The sequence below is a fragment of the Schistocerca americana genome, chromosome X (genome assembly GCF_021461395.2).
Source record: "Schistocerca americana isolate TAMUIC-IGC-003095 chromosome X, iqSchAmer2.1, whole genome shotgun sequence".
Lineage (NCBI taxonomy): Eukaryota > Metazoa > Arthropoda > Insecta > Orthoptera > Acrididae > Schistocerca > Schistocerca americana.
In genome coordinates, this window is record NC_060130.1 from 556,710,905 (window position 1) to 556,730,348 (window position 19,444).

Below are 19,444 nucleotides of genomic sequence, written 5' to 3' on the forward strand. Positions count from 1 at the left end.
TTTTTTGTGCCTTGTCACATCGAAAACTGTACTGGCCGTTCGTCTTGGCTGAGAGCACTGTCACTGGATATTACTACTTGGACATGTTGCAGCAATGGCTAATGCCTCTAATTCAATCGGACTCTCCGTTCATCTTTCAGCAGGATGGGCTCCACCTCATTTTCATCGTGAAGTTCGTGGGTACCTGAACACGGAGCTGCCGCTTCGATGGGTCGGCCGTGCTACAGAAGGGGACAGCTGTTTCATGAACTGGCCTCCCCGATCACCAAATCTCACTCCGTGTGAATTTTTCTGTGGGGACACATTAAAGATCTGGTGTATGTACCCCCTCTACCACGTGATGTAGTAGAGCTCCGGAAGAGAATACGGGAGGCGACTGCCACAGTCGATGATGTCATGCTGGGACGGCTATCGCAAGATTTCTATTACCATATTGACGTCTGCCGAATCACTCATGGTTCACATATCGAATTTCTATAAAAAAAAACTTCAGATTTTCTCTTCAAAATGCAATATATGACATATGTACGATGTTTAATGAAATGGCTCTAAGCACTATGGGACTTAAAATATGAGGTCATTAGTCCCCTAGACTTAGAACTACTTAAACCTAACCAACCTAAGGGCGTCACACACATTCATGCCCGAGGCGGGATTCGAACCTGCGACCGAAGCAGCAGCGCGGTTCCGGACTGAAGTGCCTAGAACCTCTCGGCCACCTCGGCCGGCTACGATGTTTAGTTCCTGTACAATAAATTATATTGAAAGTGTTCCCGGACTTTATGTTCACCCTGTATTTAGGAGGGCATGTTGAAAAGTAGTACCTCAGAATCATTCATTCTGTTCTCAATATCGGGTGAGGTGGTAAATGTCACGCCTATCATTCTCTTTACTTTTTCTCTTCGCTGACAACAAAGAAAGCACGAATTAGAGGAGTTCGTCCACACATCATAACAATGACAGACCACCCACGAGCGCTGCGACATCTGCAACAATCCGATGCCTTCAGTCTACTGTCATCGATCAGCCTCCGTACAGTACCGACTTGGCCCCCTTCGATTTTCATCTGTTTCCAGAACTTAAAGAACTCCTTTGAGGACTTCAGTTTAAGACTGATGAACCTTTGCAAGCACAGGCGAGGTTGTGGCTCCGTCAACAAAGTCAAACAATTTACACTGACTGTATCAACAAACTGGTCTCTTGTTGGGAGGAATGTGTTCGTTGCCAGGGTGACTATGTTGCGAAATAAATACATAGACACGCAGAATAATTATGTGGAATGTTGAGAAATTTTATTTTATTAAGAAAGCTTTAAGAGTTTTCACACACAAAATGCAGAAACATTACTTTTCAAGCGCGTTCTCGTATTTACACGTCCACTAAGTGAACTATACATCTAATACGCCAAAAGGACTTTTAGCAGCTATTCAACATTATTCCACCTTTGTAGAACCGCCCAATTTACAGTTCTTGTGTTACTGTATTACAAAAGAGTTATGTAAATGTACCTCACATTCTCAACAGTGAGACAGAGATACCTGTCTAGTCACGGATGAAATATCAAAGAGTCTACATCTTCAAACGTATCATCATAACTTGCAGTGAGAACAAGACTTCTTTTTCAGAATGACTTTTTCGCTCTGCAGCAAAGTGTGCGGTGATATGAAAATTCCTGGCAGATCGAAAAAGTGTACCGGATTGGGGCTCGAAGCCGGGACCTATACCTTTCGCGACCAAGTGTTCTACCGACTGTTTATTCCTAATTTTGTTCGTTATTGTTCTCATCATTTGGTTTATGAGGACGTCACATGACACCCCCTGAAGTTGTACACTGAGTACTCCATTCACTTTTTTTTTCTTCCTTCACAGAGGGCAGCCAGCCCTCTGACCGAACATGCTGAGCTACCGTGCCGACCAAAAAATGCCACCGAATGAGCTCGTTCTCAGAGCTTTACTTCGCTCAGTACTTCATCTCCTAGCTTCCAAACTTTCTCAAAAGTTCGCTTGGGAAACTTTTAGATCTTGTCTTTATTCGACTTATAAAACCCAGTACTGAACATTAAAAGTGCTAACTTGCACTTGAACTTTCCGAGTTCATGTGCAAGTTAGCGCTCGCGCTCTCTCTCTCTCTCTCTCTCTCTCTCTCTCTCTCGCACAACAAGGTTAATTTCAATATTCATCACAAGAATCAGAAATTTATCTCCACAGCAGCTGAATTTGGGCTGGGCAATCAATGATTTATTACTTACTTTATTTTTGGATCAGCGGATGCAAAATGATTCGTAGTTGTGGTCTACACTAGAGCTGTTTTCTCTTGGTTGTTTCGACACTGCTTTCATCGTCAGTAGCTCCACGATGAATTCTCAGGTGATGGCTGTGCGCACAGCACAATGATAATTCCTGATTTTAAGCTCCCTTTTTCAGTGAACGGTGTGGTATGGCAATGAAGAAAGTTCCATAAAAGTGGAGTAATGGTAGAGGTAACGGCAATGTTTGGACTTGATGATAGAGAGGGGTAGTTGAATATAAACTGAGAAGACGAATAGTGGTATGGGAGAAATCTGAGCCCATTTACGGATTTGTAAAGGTAAATTTAGAGTAGTTTCAGACATGATGAAAGTGTGTAGACGTGAACAGGTGTTAATAGAAATGTGTCAGCATTAGGTAAAAAGATGTCAGTAGCTTAGTCTCGAAAGACACTATTACAATGGCGTGCGTCACGTTAAATACAGGATTTGCGAACTTTTGGGTGAGATGTGTGTTAATAGGATCTCCACTGGCATACTGCTTAGCATATGACCGAAGTATTGTCGGCAAAAAATTCCAAAACATTAATCGGAATGAATTCAGTTACAGCATTAATCCCTCTGGAACACATTTAACTCAGCCAGTGCTAAATACACTGGTGGAAAAACAAATACAACATCTTGAAAGACGATGTCGAGTTTGATACTAAAACAAAATATGCCACTTGGGAGGTTAGTTCATGAACTGATAATGGTTTCCACGTCTTCCGCCAGCAGATGGCGTAGTGGAGTAAATGCCAGAGCGCTATCTGCATGTATCCTTTAAACATAAATGCCCATGCCACTCAGCGTGGTGCACAAGTGTAGAACAAGCAGGCAGCACGCAACTGACACGCACTCATGAGTCCTTACAGCCAACTTAGCGGGTTTTGGAGAGGTCAAATTGCGTCCTTTCGAAGGGTGAGATGATTCTCTCGAAGAAATGCGGCACAAGTTGGATATGGCAAGTCAGTTGTACAGCGATCCTGGCAACAGTGTACATGTGAGCATCCTTACACTAAAAGGCAATGTTCTGGGCTTCCACGCGACATAGATACGCCAGTCAAGATCGTCTTATAATAAGGACAGCAGCGGCAGACCGTACAGTTTCAACATTGCAGATACGAACAAATGTAACGCCACGAGTGTCAACACGAATCGTTACAGCCCGGTTACTAGTAGCGAGTCTACGGGAAAGCACAACTCTAGATCGTCGTATACCCACGCTGCAGCATCTGTGTGCATGGCTCGTCTAGCGCTGTCAAAGGATCCTTGGAGCATGCAATGGCACAGTCTTCGGCAATGATAGCAGATTCTGCCCTCATGCAAGTGATAGCCATTTGCGCATACGACGTAGACCTGGTGAGCGCTGTCCCCAACAGTGGATTCGCCCGAGACATACTGGTCCCATCTCAGCCTTATGGCCAGGGGTGCTACATGCTACTACTCTGATTCATCTTTAGTGTTTGTAGAGGGAACGCTGACCAGTGCTAGATACGTGCAGAATGTTGTTAGAAGAGTTTTCTACTGTACTCACAACAGAAAGTGATGTGCTGTTCTAACAGTATAATGCTCGCCCACACACTTCCTGTGAAACTCTATGAGCTCTGCAAGACGTGCAGCAGCATCCCTGGCCAGCTCTCCAATCGAGCACATATGGGTTGGTTGGTAGGTTTAGTGGAGGGGGGGGGGGGCGAGCGAGTAGTGACTGAACTGCGAGGTCATCGGTCCCTTGTTCCCAGTATAACAATTACCCAAGAGAAAGAAGAAAACGAAGAAGTATGGCACAATAACAGGAGAAAGGAAGAACCAGAAGAACGACAAAAGGACAACAAACACTACAATGGACAAACTAGGACAAGAAAACCACTGAGAGACGCAAGAAACTGGGAGAAGAGATTCAAAACAAGAAAGCAGATTACCATGGCTGGCTGACCATGAGAATAAAAAAGGAGAAGGCAGCCACTCTGCAACACATTAAAACCTCCACACAGAGGGACAAAGGACACACGCTAGAACTCAGATCAAATGATAAAACCCATCCTCACGAATAAAACGTAAAACTAACGCTGCTGTTGCGGCATTGTCGCCCAACGCCGAAGGTAGGATGCTGAGACAGTTAAAAGTCCGCCGCAGAGCGGCTAAAAGTGGGCAGTCCAGCAAGAGGTGGACGACTGTCATTCGGGAGCCACAGCGACACTGAGGTGGGACCTCGCGACGTAGGAGGTAAACGTGTGAGCCACATATGGCCAAGGTGGAGTCGACAATGAACAACTGATTCCCTGCGAGAAGCCCGCAGGGAAGACTTCCACACATTCGCAGTCTCCTTAATGACACGCAGTTTGTTGTGCATACTGTTATGCCACTCCATCTCCCAAAGCCAAAAAACCTTGCGGCGTAAGACAGAAAGCAGGTCAGTTTCAGAGATGTCCATCTCCAGGAGCGGTTTCCGCATTGCCTGTCTGGCCAGCCTGTCAGCAAGTTCGGTGCCTAGAATTCCGACGTGTCCTGGAGTCCACACAAACACCACTGAACGACTGGACCGTTCCAGGGCAGAGATGGACACCTGGATGTTCGTTACCAAAGGATGGCATTGAGGTGCTGCCAACACTTCCGCTTGAGCTGACGGAGGTGAGGAAGCCAAGTCAATCGGGCGTCGAAAAGCAGTCCTAAGAATCGGTGTGTCTCCACTACAGTGAGTGGATCGTCATTAAGGTAGAGTTCTGGTTCCGGATGAACGGTACGGCGCCGACAGAAGTACATATCACACGACTTTGCGCCCGAAACGTGGAAACCGTGGGCTAGAGCCCATGAATGCGCCTTGTGGATGGCTCCATGTAGGCTCCGCTCAGCGACACCAGTACTGGTGGAGCAGTATTAAATGCAGAAGTCGTCTGCATACAGATACAGTGAGACGGATGGCCCTACAGCTGCTGATACAACATTAATGGCCACTAAAAATAGAGATACACTCAATACGGAGCCCTGCCTGACCCCATTCTACTGCATATGGGGCGAATTAAGGGAGGCACCAACTTGGACACGAAAAGTACGTAGCGACAGGAAATTTTAGATAAAAATCGGGAACAGGCCCCAGAGATACGATGTCGCCAGATCGTGCCATACGCTTTTCGTAAATCAAAAAACATGGCAACCAGGTGTTGGCGTCTGGAAAAGGCTGTTCGGATGGCAGACTTGAGGAACACAAGATTATCAGTGGTAGAGCGACTCTGGCGGAAGCCGCCCTGACATGGAGCCAGTAGGCCACGCGAATCCAGGACACAACCCAACCGCCGACAGACCATACGTTCCAGCAGCTCACAAAGAACGTTGGTGAGGCTGATGGGCCAATAGCTATCCACATCAAACGGATTTTTACCGGGTTTAAGCACCGGAATAATGGTGCTGTCCCGCCATTGCGATGGAAAGACACCATCGCACCACGCCCAGTTGAATATGAAGAGGTGATGTCGCTTGCAGTCAGATGAGAGAGGTTTAATCATCTGACCGTGGGTCCGATCTGGCCCAGGAGCTGTGTCAGGACAATGTGCAAGGGCACTGAGGAGCTCCCACTCTGTAAATGGGGCGTTATAGGGTCCACTGTGGCATGTAGCGAACGAGAGGACTTTCCTTTTCATCCGCCGTTTGAGGGTGCGAAAGGCTGGGGGGTATTTCTCCGACGCAAAGGCTCGAGCATAGTGCTCTGCAATCGCGTTTGTGTCGTTAGACGACACGCAATTGATGTTAATGACAGGGACACCCGCCGGGGGCACACTAAAGAACAATGGGTCGCGTTTTCCGCCACAGAAACGATCGTTGTAGTCACCTGCTCAACCACCACATCGATGTAGCCGTGTGGGGGAGATTCAGTAGTGACTGTAGAGGTGTAGGCTACCCAGTCTGCCTTGTTTAAAGCCCGTCTGGGTAGGAGTCCGTGAGCATGACGCTGGGGGAGTGACAGGAAGATGGGGAAGTGGTCACTACCACACAGGTCGTCATGTGCTCTCCAGTGGATAGATGGGAGGAGTCTTGGGCTGCAAATTGATAAATAAATGGCCGAGTAACTAACAAGAGCCACACTGAAATATGTGGCGGCCCGAGTATTTAAGAGGCAGACGTCGAGTTGGGACAGTAAATTTTCGACATCTCTACCATGGCCAGTAAGCATGGCGCTACCTTACAAGGCGTTATGGGCGTTAAAATATCCCAAAAGGAGGAAAGGTTTAGGGAGTTGATCAATCAGTTTAGCCAAAACGTTCAGGTGTACCACACCATCTAGAGGGAGGTATTTCCTGCATCGTCCGTATCCTGATAGCCGCAGCTTCAAGGGGAGTTTGAAGGGGCATAGGTTCACTACATCCCGAGTTCAGAACATAAATGCAAACCCTAACTGACACTATTATATTCGCTATGGTTCTTGCAATATCTCCCACAGCCATGAAGGGCAGGCGTCCACATTGCCAGGAACCAGGTTTCCTGGAGGGCAATGCATAAAACAGGTGTAAAGCTTAACTGTTGCTGTAGTTCAGCCAGGTGGTGGAAAAAACCGGCGCAATTCCACTGAAGGATGACGTGATCGTGAGATTGGGAAGGCATGAAACACTCGGTGAGGTAGTCTACGCCTCAGGGTCACCTGCTGCCACCGACTTATTTCCTGAACAGGCTATATCCATTGTGTCTGAGGATCTGGCGAGAGCTACGTCCTCAGCAGACGCCAGAATCTTCACCTCATCCTCAGACGCCAGGCTTGTAGGCAGTGGTGGTGTGGGTGCCACTGCAATTCCCTTGGCCCTGGGATCTGGATTTCTTTCACTGATCCTTGGGTTTCTCTGGCTGGGATGTCTTCACTGATTCAGTCTCCGGGTCAGAGGATGAGCATGTACCCTACGACCAGCTGCTTTTGGGTACTTCAGCCACTGATGGGTATCATCCTTCCTACTAGCAGAAACCTGGGAAGGGAGTGACAAAAGGGACCCTTTCCTACCGAGAGGAGCCAAAGAAAACTTATGCTTCTCTGGCTGATTAGTGGGGTCTAGTGTCCCTGATGGTTGGGGGAACAGTGCTCCCAAGGTAGGTGGTGTGGGAGCAACAGGGAGGGAAGTGCCCCCCCCCCCCCACCATCAAGGGGGCAGGTGTAGTCTTCCAGCTCTGAGAGACGATTGGAACTCACAGAACTGATGGGCCTACAACTGTTCTCATACCAGCAGCATAAGAGGTGGTCATAGCCACAGGATGTAGATGCTCAAATTTCCTCTTGGCCTCAGTGTAGGTCAGTCAGTCCGGAGTTTTCTCGCTGTAAAATCTTACAGTCTGGTGAGCAAGGGGAGTGATGCTCTCCACAGTTGACACAGATGGGAGGCAGGCACATGAAGTATTGGGATGGGATGGATGTCCAAAATCTCGACATGCGATGCTGGATGTACAGCAGGAAGACATATGACGAATTTCGAGCACTTAAAGCACCGCATCGGGGGAGGGATATATGGCTTGAAATCACACCAGTATTCCATCACCTTGACCTTCTCCGGTAATGTGCGACACCTTCGAAGGCCAAGATGAGGGCACTGGTGGCAACCTGATTATCCCTTGGACCTCTATGAACACGTTGGACGAAATGAACTCGTCACTGTAAGTTGGCGTGCAGCTCGTTGTCAGACTGCGAAAAAAGGCTCCTGTGAAATGTAATACCCTGGACCATATTTCAGATCTTATGAGGGATGATGGTATTGGAAACATCCCCCAGCTTGCCACAAGCGAGTAATGCCCATGACTGGGCAGAGGATGCCATTTTTATCAAGACTGACCCTGACCGCAATTTGGACAAGCCCTCCACCTCCCCAAACTTGTCCTCTAAATGCTCTACAAAAAACTGAGGCTTCATCAAGACGAAGGAGTCTCCATCGTACACACAAGGTACTGGGGCCAATAAGGTTCGCTGCCATCCTTAGCCTGGCATTTCTCCCATGGTGTGGCCAGGGAGGGGAATGATTTAGGTTCATACTTTCTTGCATTGTACTGAGACTTTGAACACTTAGAGACTGCTGGCGTTTGATCACCAGCAAGTGATGATGTGGTACGCTTCATCGTGCATCATATGCCCTGATGCCACCCACTCTGACCAGGGGCCTTCCCCATGGGTGCCACCCAGCTGCAGCAAAGGCCACCTGACAGGATGGCCCAGGGTGAGTTACTCCTTGGCATATATGGAGAGTTAACGGCGCATGCATCAGCAGAGCAATCGCTGTGTAGTCAGGAGGCTACAACCAACAGGGTACATGGCAGCCCCACCACAATGGACTGGCTACCGTGCTGGATGAGGTGCAAAGAATTCCATGGTCCTTGTAGGCCTGAAAACTACATTTCATAGTGGGTGGAGGAAATGCACCCAAGAAGGTGTCCTCGCTCAAGAGATAGAGGATGATCAGGACTTCAATGCCATGATGAGAAAGTGGGCTAAAGATCTCAATGCACGATGGACACGATGCACCATGTAAGGTGCCCTTCCCCAATTGGCTCGCTCTTCGGGAAAATTTTGAGAAATGGAGGTGAAACCCTACAGGGAACCATCACATAGTGGCCGAAAGGTGTGAGGCTCCTTTTAGTCACCTCTTACGACAGCAGCAATACCTCAGGCCTATTCTAACCCCTGGGCCCGCAGGAGGGAAGCAGATGTGGGACATGAAAGGACGACAAGTGACTCGAGTGACTCCTCCACCAACATCTCTTACAGGGCTACACAAACAGATCGAACAGATGTGCATTAACGAATTTCGAGACAGCGTTCGTCACCTATATGAGTGACTGCACGCCAGTGTCATTCACAAGAGTCCACACAAGAAGTGCGTTGGTTGGTACTACACGCACAAAGATTTCATAAAATCTAATCTGAGGAATAAATTTACTGTTTTATTCTGTACATAATACGAAGTATAGCCGGCATCATTTCTACCTTTTGTTAACCGCTGTTCCTCGAATCAACGGTAAGCTGCATGAGACTGGAAGAGAGAGAATTACATTATATATTTTGGGTGCAACTGTTAAAGGAAACCTGGAGCTGAGCGACCGTGTCTCGTTAAGCATAATGATCACTCAAGCTTCCTAGACATCAGGAACAGCCCGACCTCAAGCTAATAATGTCATTTAACTACAGGAGGTAACGCAGCCAGTGACCGTCCAGATACGCTGTTGCTGACAGGTATTTATAGAAAAAGAAATAGTTGGAAGTTGCGCATGTGAGTTTTTGTTGCATACAATATCACAAGCTGAAGAGCCTAATAGGAATTCCTCCATTGTGTAACCTGTTTTGTATGGCGGCTCTGATGGATAACTGAGGGGCAGGGGGGAGGGGGGGGGGAGGTAGATACCAACTGCTGTGCAAAACGGATCTACAGCAGTACCAGTCTGCTATTTAAAGTTAAAAACAATGTCAGCAACAAGGCCGCTACAAGTGAGGAACAACGTAAGCGTATTCAGTCAATTTTGCAATTAAATTGAACGCGAGAGTTTTCCTTTATATATGCAAACTTATATTATAAACCGATTTCACAGATTTCAATTATGGACTCAAAGTGGCTGCCTTACGTTGTCATTTTATGTCCGGTAACCTTGCTGAACAATCTGAAAATAAGCTATCTTGCTTGTAACAGAATAACATTTAACTTTAGCATTATGTGATCACAGACATTTTACACCATTTCTACCTTTTTACGTATCCTTCGGCAGTGTAAAAGTGGGAGTTCTACAGACAACCAAGACAAGTAGACAAGGGAGCTCCATAAGAAACTAGGCCTATCAATTTCACTATTTTTTAAATTTTTGTTCTCACTCTTTGATCCGTCAAGGCATATCAACTGTCCTGGCACCTTATCACCGTATTGTATTTACATTCGGTTAATAATTTCAGAAGATGAAAGTAAGACAAAATGTACAATAATTCAAATATTCTAGTGTCTAAGCGTTTAGCATATACAAGGAGTAAAAACTTCCTGAAGAGGAAGAGCTAAACTAAGCTTAACGGTTAGATATTTAGTACAAATAATGTTCAAAATACGTAACTATCAAAGCTCTGAAAACTGGAAACACTATGTATTCTGAACATACTCTACAAGATTACGATCCGGAGATATATCTGCCCACTCATTGGGGACAAATATCTTCACATGAGAGAAAGTCATCAACCGGATCAACTCGATGCAGACTAACATCATGAACAAAGTCTGGACGGACTGCGCCCACGAAAACCGGCGCATGAAGTTTCAGTACCTCATATCTGTACCTCCGAACATCAAAGTAGTTGTAAGATCGGTACGTTCATTCAGCACTGTCTTCCCATCACCGAGCTACTACTAATACTAGTACTACACCACTACTGAAATGATCTCATTCAATGTACATCCTCTCGTCATGCCGGACATCACTATGCCTCCAGATGGATGAATGACGAAAACATTCAGCGAACTGTTGCGGGATTAAACTGAAGATAGCATTCCTTCGTTTGTTTTTGTACAATCTTTCTGCAGTGGATTTTGCAATTTAAATGCTCGTCAATGAACAGCAGTGAACGCGACACACAACTGGCACATGCACAAAGCCTTAAAACGTCAGTGTGGCACACTAAACATAGCCGAGACCGTCCACGTCCAACCTGTGTCAAGGTGACTGAGGATTTCACCCTGAAAAACTGGCTGTATGTGGTGTCTGTACGAAAAGATGGATGGTCAGGTACTATATCCCGTCCACGATGAAGTCATTAGAGAAAGAGCACAACATCGGGTTGAGAGAATGATGGGGAAAAAATCGGTCGTGTCCTCATCAGGGGAAACCTTCCGGCACTCCCTTAATCTGTTTAGGGAAATCATGGGAAACCTAAATTAGAATGGCCGAACGGAGAAGTGAACCGGCGTCGTCCCAAATACGAGTCCCGTTTATCAGCCATTGTGGCACCTCACTGTGTTTATTTGTGACGTTACAATCAAGATTTCGTGCGATCACATGTTATCATTATGGGGATAACGTAATGCCTTGAATCGTTTGTCACCCCGAAGGAGACAGTATGCCTGCTCTGTAGAGACGTCGTAGCTCCAGTTTGTCGGAAAAATTTTATCATCATTTACAGTGCTTGCTCAGCTACTCTCATTCCATTTCTCTTCTATATTTGATTTTTGGCTGCCAATGTGTGTAATTAGTGACTGAGAAAAATTTTCAATTTAGAATTTTATTGTTCCAACAGTCAGTTGGAAACAAAGATTACGATGCTTTTACAATGGCATCAACCAAAATTATTATTACATCTTACACAAAATTGTGTCCTAGTGTTTCAGCAAATATTGCATTACGAAACTACACGTTTAATGTTCGATCCCTGACTGAACCCAAGATTTCTTTCAGTATTTTGCGGGGCCTTCACCCCTACCAATTTTTGGGTGTGTAAAAGCTGTACAGTATGACGTGTAAAGGTGGACAATTTTATATTAAAACCTGATTTTTTACCTGCGCAATCCACCAAAATACCTTATAATTACTGATCAGATTTGTCGTTCACTTGTGTGTGTCACCGCTTCTCTAAGAGCTGACTGTATTTTTCAGAATTAACTCTGAAAATTGAAGATCCTCTCTCTGCCTCTAGGTCATCAAAAGCACTACATTACGAGTAACTTGGTTACAAAGGAAAAAAGGATGCAACCGTTTGTTGGAGCCACTGTCAGACGTCCACCTACATTCAGAAGGAGATTACTGAAAACTTAACTCCCGATGTACAGACGATGATCTGAAGAAATGTGTCTTCCGAATGAAAATACAGTGCAGCAGACGCTGCGCTACCTCTAGGTAACTGTGGACTTAATATCGCGGAAATCTACACGGGCAACAAGAACAAAACCTAATCACGAGGCTTTAGTTGTCACTTGAACTTTAAGAATATCTCGATGATTAAAGAAATTCGATATCTACAGGTGTTTGCTCGGAAACACCCAGTTTATAGCTTAATCCACAGTACCGTGGACTTGGCGAATAACAAAGCTAACATGTGATTCTCGTTGCCGTCCGTGCTTTTTCGCCATCACAAGAAATTCTTTTGCATATTGATCCTAATTACAAAATACAATTACAGGCATTACAAAAAACAATTACAGACTAATTTGGTAAAGACGTACGGCAAGAAGTTCACACCAACACAAAAATTTCAGAAGCGATTTTTTGCACGTTATTTTCACAACCACGTAGTTACTAGCTTCAACACGATGTTCAGAGCGTTATGCCCACATTCGCGTAATACGCATGCAACGAAATATCAGTTGCATTTTTCGAAAAACATTTTCCGAGGAATTACTCCATGATAATTGCTACCAGCTATTACAAACTTATATAAGCTACAACAGCACTTGATCAAAAGTTGTGGACCTATGTAACCAGTCGTATCACACTGGCTGCAAGACTGTCACAGTAAATTAGTACAGTTTGTCCATTGCGATGTGGGCAGGACTCCACCAGGTGATGTTTGGATGAAGAGGCGTAGCCATTTCTGGATTTGGAGAATTGAAATGGGCTACTAGTTACAATCTTTCACTACTTGCATTCATATTCTCTTAGGGAAATGTATATGAAGTAACAAGGAATGAAGGATGTAGTTCCAAAACGGACCGCTGTCCTTCAAGACACCAGTTTCGCCTCGCGATGAACGTCAGCGCTGATACCTGTTTATGTTTTCCTAACGCCATACAAGGAAACAACTGAAATGTAAACATCAGTTACCAATCTGGGAATTAAACACCTGCAACCTCAACACTAATTTTAAGAAGTCGTTAATGCCTCTCGGGTGTCGAGTTGTTTAAACCAGGAATGAACACGCCGTAAGCGAGACCGGCGTGTGACAAAAACAAAAAAATGTGTAATTTATTACAGAGAACGTAAATGCGTACAGTTACCTTCAAAATATAATTTTCTGTAATTCACATTTCATTTTACAGATAACGACGTTTATATTTGTTTCACTCTCCCTTTATCCGTAAATAACTATCTTTAATAACTGGTTTGACACCATTAAATGCTTCGCATGTTATTCACGTTCATCTTCGTCGTGAAAGAGTGACAACCTTGTTGTTTACTTACATCACTACGTAGAATTTCGTTTCAGGGCATTTAATACGAAATTTAAGAGCTCTCCAAGTATGTCTCCCTTCGCCAGCCACTGCCCTCTCCTATTTGCACCCATTACTTAATGTTTACCCTCCATCTAAAATTTCCAAGAGCGCTTTAAAACTCACGTGACACTTCCGTTACGTCAAAATTGTAAATAAAGTTTTGGAGTTTATGCCTGACCGTTTAGTTACGTGTGGCACATACAAGACAATGAATGTTAATGATTTATTACCGCATTTCTTAGAAAGCGGTTTACACGTTAGCCACCAATAGTTCAGACGCTTACATCCCCTATTTTACATAACGACTCAACTGTTCTACCAAAAGAAGCGTTAGTACTCTTAACAGGTACGTGACTTTACTCTAAATACGCTCAATTTTTTCCTTCCTAACAAGCTTCTTGACAACAGCTCAAATATTTCTTTATACTTCTTTCGGAATGATGTTTAAACTATGAAAAGTCGATTTCATATAGCGTTATTAAGTAGTGCATGTGAAGACCAATCAACTTTTAGTGAACACTTAAGAGAAAAGAACTTAAACTCATAAACGTTTTATAGCTCACGAATCCACGAATGTTTAAAGGAAGCATGTCAACATTATGGAAAAAGTGGGCGGTCACTTAATGATACGCCACAAAACATCCCGTCGGAAACAAACACTTCGCTGTAAATATCAATGAAAGTGGCTGCAAAAAGTTTTACAGCTTTCTCGATAACGAAAGCGAATCATTAAGTTTGAGGGCGGTTTGGTGACAGAAATTTGGAAGCGTACGCTGCGCAACTCACCAGCAGCAGGGGCAGCGGCACGAGCCACGACAGCGCTGGCGGGAGCAACAAGCGACACATCCTCGCGGCGCGGCAGTCGCCTGGCAACTGAAGCACGAGTCTGCGCGTCAGCCGGTCCCCCCACCACAGCCGCCTGGCCACGGCGTGTCGCTGCGCGCCCCACTAAAGAGCTGGCGGCTGGCTGCTGGCGGCTGGTCACTGGCCGTCGCCCGCTGTCTGGCGCTACCCCAGCTCACCCCGGCCGACAAGGGGCTCAACCTGCCCTCATTAGGGTAGTTCCGGGAAGGACCACCTACCGCAGAAAGCTACCGGCGCACTTAGGATACAATAGGAGGTCCATGCTGTAGAGATTAGTAAACCTACACGACATGCCATTTATCATGTATGCTAGCTTTACAGGCCTGCATCTACTCCTGTGGTCTGGAAGGAACTGTTACGGCGTGACTGACTGTGTATGGCATACCAGAACCGTCCCCTCTACTCATTCGCGGGTGGTACGGGCGACAGTAATGGGTCAGTACTTCGTCTCAACAGTCGTTTGGTTATCTTTAATCTTTTACTGAGTCTATGAAATAACACGTGCCGTCAACATACAGGGTGTCCAGGCCAGAGGCATTCACAAAAAATCCTTACAACCAAAGAACGTGACATTTTATGTTGGTGGGTAAATCTTGCACTGGCCAGGTCCTCTGCCTAACACAATACATAGAGGACGGTTTTGAGAAGGGAGAAAAAACTGGCGTGGTGTTTGTCGACTTATCAGCAGCTTACGACACGATAAACCACAAAATCCTCTTGGGAAAAATTTTCAAAATGACGGGAAACTACCACCTTACTGAAGTTGTGAGATCACTGATCTCCAACAGAAGATACTATGTGGAATTTCAAGAGCAAAGAAGTCGCTGGAGGAACTAGAAGAACGGGCTCCCACAAGGTAGTGTTTTGTCCCCCCTACTTTTTGATCTGTATACAAATGACCAACCAGTTGGACCGACGACAAGAAGCTTTATCTATGCTGATGATGTAGCCATTGCATGCCAATCTAGATTAATCAAACAGATTGAGAGAAACCTAACAGATGCCTTAGAAGAACTAACTGAATATTACAACGGGAACCAGCTTCGACCTAATCCAGCAAAGACGCAGACTTGTTTATTTCATCTAAACAACAAGGAAGCAAACAGGGAATTACAATTGGAATGGAACTCAGTTAAACTTCAACACTGCCCAAACCCAGTTTATCTTGGAGTCATGTTAGATCGAACATTGTCTTACAAGAAACACGTAGAGAAAACTAGAGCGAAAGTCAACACACGGAACGGCATAATCCGTAAACTTACCAACTCACACTGGGGAGCAAACCCTGAAATTCTACGTGCATCATCCCTGGCATTGTGCTTTGCTCCAGCTGAATATGCATGCCCCGTCTGGAGAAGATCGACACATGCTCAGAAGCTAGACGCAGCACTGAATGCCTCATGTCGATTAATCACGGGATGCCTGAAGCCTACAAACCGTGATCTCCTTTGTATGTGTTCTGGAATAGCCCCCCCACAGATCAGACGGCAAACGTTGGCGATGGCCGAACGAAGCAGGCAGTGCGAAGATAGAAGACATCCCCTGTACGCACATCAGCCAGCGGAGGCAAGACTTAAATCTAGGAAAGACTTCATAAAAGTTGAACCTCCACTAACCGAAAGTCAGTCTACGACTAGAGAATCAATGTGGAAACAGAAATTGGATAAAGGCAGTCTGAAAAGTTGGAACATTAAAGAAAAACTTCCTGCTGGATCACAATTGGAATGGAGAATCTGGAAGAGCCTAAATAGGCTTAGATGTCAAATGGGAAGATCACAGGATAACCTGATCAAGTGGGGATACGCCGAAGAAGAGCCCTGCCAATGTGGAGGAAAACAAACCATGACACACCTGCTGACCTGTCCATCTTTGCTGGCCCCATGCACTTTCCAAGACCTGTGGTTGGCCAACGACGCTGCAGTGAAGTGTGCCGAACACTGGAGAGAGATATGAGCCTTGCTTTAGACAATAATGACGACTTACAATATGTGAAGATCATGAATGTATATATGAATGAATAACTATCATTTACTTGTATTTGTAATCTAGTATATATAGCGTATTAATTAATTACAGATGTAGCTCAGACACGATGAAATAAATAAATACCCAATCGATAGAGACAGTCTCCAAGATGTGATCCTCATCAGCTCATGAACTTCGCTGAGTCGCATGGCGTACATCTCCCAGTAAAAGGGCACACCTATCTCGATATCAGTTGTTTACAGAACGAGGGTTCAGACTCTGGTAGATTTGAGGCAATGCGTCTACGCCACAGGTTTACCTGTCATGCTTACGAAAACGTGGCGAAAAGTGGACTATTGTTTCGACGTGTGTCGAGCTATGTACCAACACGCATAAACATGTTTCATCTCTTGTATACAATGTTGAACAAATGAAATTACAAACCTCAATAGGCACTGAAATAAAAACAAATATTTTTGTGTAGGGGAGACCGGGGCGGAACGGAACACCTAATGTTTGCAGCAAAGTTTGAGGGTTTCAGTGAAAGAGCAAAATTTTTAGAAAAATTAGGAACCCTTCAACCAAACATTTTTGTAATAAAATTTGCAAATGAAGATAGTATATTTCCTTTATTATATCAATAACCTAAGTAACTGCACGGGGCAGAATGTACTCGGTTGTTTATTATTTATTTATTTATTTACTTTCGATGACACATCTAACAAGGAAACTGGGCTACATCGTCTTCAATACCTATGTCAGCACACAAGTTGTGAGCCCACTGCTTGCACCGCTACCTGGAACCTAAATCAGGATGGCGAGCCAGAAATCCAAGGACCCAATTTCTCCAGCCATTTTCGTTTCGTTGTGGAACGAGTGCGATCATCCGTTCTGCGAGTTAAATCGCTAATCTGCGCAGTTCTTTCGTAGTCATACCAAAACGTCGCTTTTGCAGATCATTAAGATATCTGACAAGTTCTAACTCTTGCTCCTTATTGAAAAGAAACATGTTTTCCACAGGTTTTGTCTGTTGTTAGAAGAGGATTGTACTTTTTCATTTTTAAGTGTCGACAAATTGTTTCGATGCTTTTTCGTGGGTCATCGGTTTATTAACAACCGATTAAACAGTTTGTTTCATAATTTTCGTGGATAAGTTTTGTCTCTCCGTTTTCCGTACGTAATGACGCACCATTTCCAAACGAAAAAGGCAATCCATGCGGTAGAAATCGTCAAAAGAAGAATAAACGGCGACCAGCGAGGAACAGACTACACCAGAAAACCATTTCGCTCCAAAGGCTTATCTATTGAGGACATATTCAGAAGCCTTTGTAAATAATATTTTTTCAACTGCACTAGCTAAAAAAAATGCTGTTTTAGGTGGAATAAACGATACTGAAAAAAATATATGAAAGACTAACCTTAGTTGGAAGTTGGACTAAACGATAGTGAAGAAAAATATATGAAAGACTGGCCTTAGTTGGAAGTTGTCTAGGAAGTTCTAATAGAATATCAAATTCGTTCACTTTTATAGGCAGACCACTCAACTTGCGTGCGAAAGTAGTTGCAACTTTACTAAACGACAAGTGACATTGGTTAGTTAAATACTTTTCAGTCTGAGCGCAACCTTGCGCTTCTAAATTAAATAAAATGCTCGAGTTCGTTCTGGCCCGGTAGTCCATTCTGTCCCTGTCTCCCCTACCTCTAGCCTGGACACCCTGCAGTCCATGAAGTATGACGTTATATGTTGCGTAAATGGTGTTCGTTATGTGTTTGTTTGTATGCTTTAAGTGGCAGATGTCAGTGGCAAGTTTTGTTTATAATGTGTCGTTTATTTCTTGTGGGTGATGATTTACATCGCATTGTTTACTTTACATATAAAGGTCTAGTGGAGATACCGATCTGTTAAGGGAAATGATGTTTGGGATTGTATTGTATACGAGACTTACAAATGTTCTTTCGCGAGGCTGCAGCGTGGACCATAGGCAACATATAGACAGTTCGCGCTCTTATCTCTGTCTTGCTAAGGTCAGGAAGTAGAGTGATCTGAAGAAAAGACAATTACCAAAGCACTGTACATACACAGTAAGAATTAGATAATGTTGAGCCTGCAAGTTATATATTTTTATGTTTTACGTTTTGGTTTTATTTGTGTCTTTACTGTCATGTATTTTCAATAGTAATGCTTTTAATAAGTTGTTGTAAACATTGAAACAATTTCATAATTGTTATATACGTATATCTGTGGTGCACAATATAAGTTAGTAACGAATCATCTTCGAGGCAAGGCACTATATCTTTACATCGTTATAATCTTTGGTTTGTTTGTGTTTCTGTGTGACAAATTAAGTTAAAAAGTACATTACTGACTAACCGCGAGGTTCTGTGTACTGGGACAGATTGTAAATAACAGTATCACTGCTTAAAATTTATAATCTTAGTGCCATATTGCCCTAAAAAGTGCTTATTATACGTTCTTGTAGCAAATGAAACTACAACAACTGGCTACATCCAGCTAGCAAAAATGTAACAAAATATCATTGTTCCATCTAAAGATCAGAGCGTAAAATCTCAAACTGCGTCGTGGGATGAAATAAAATAACGACTGAAACAAATATTTTTTTTACTTAAACTTCTATTGTCATAAACAGTCTCAATCCCTTACAAAAGTCCAACATGAAAGACATAAGTTTAAAGAAACCTTTACTGGAGATACTACAATTAAGACAAAAATAATCTGAACAGTATTCTAGAAGTAATCTATAAATGGATGTCACTATTAGATAGCTGATCGAGATGTTAGTTTCAAGATACTATCGTCATGTGCAGTCTAAATCATCCGTGATCTAAGTGCTACAGTGTCAGATTGAACTATAGGGAAACTCGAGTTCTAGATTAAGTCGGAAGCTGATAGTTTGGATGTGAGTGGGCGTTTTTTACAGGCCTTCATTGCGCGTTCCACAGCTACAGTTACTTCCCTGTACTGACTTGCAGAATGACCTGCAGATGAATGATGAACTGTGCAGGCTCTGGCAGTTGACCCTGACGTAAATAAATGTAAAATATTGCGCATAAATAGAAAAAGAGTGCCACTGCTGTACAACTACATTATCGATGAGAAACTGCTGCAAACAGTACCAACTGTAAAATATCTAGGAGTAACTATCCAGGCCGGCCGGAGTGGCCGAGCGGTTC

The 19,444-nt window shown here is 44.2% G+C and overlaps 1 protein-coding gene across 1 annotated transcript in view; it reads right to left on the reverse strand.

The window, feature by feature from the left end:
• LOC124555398 overlaps positions 1-14,290 on the reverse strand; it is a 498,627-nt gene extending 484,337 nt beyond the window's left edge. The window contains exon 1 of the mRNA XM_047129294.1: positions 14,210-14,290. Coding sequence (XP_046985250.1) covers positions 14,210-14,269 — 60 coding nt within the window. The 5' untranslated portion in view covers positions 14,270-14,290. The remainder of the gene's footprint in view (positions 1-14,209) is intronic.
• Positions 14,291-19,444: the final 5,154 nt, after the last annotated feature.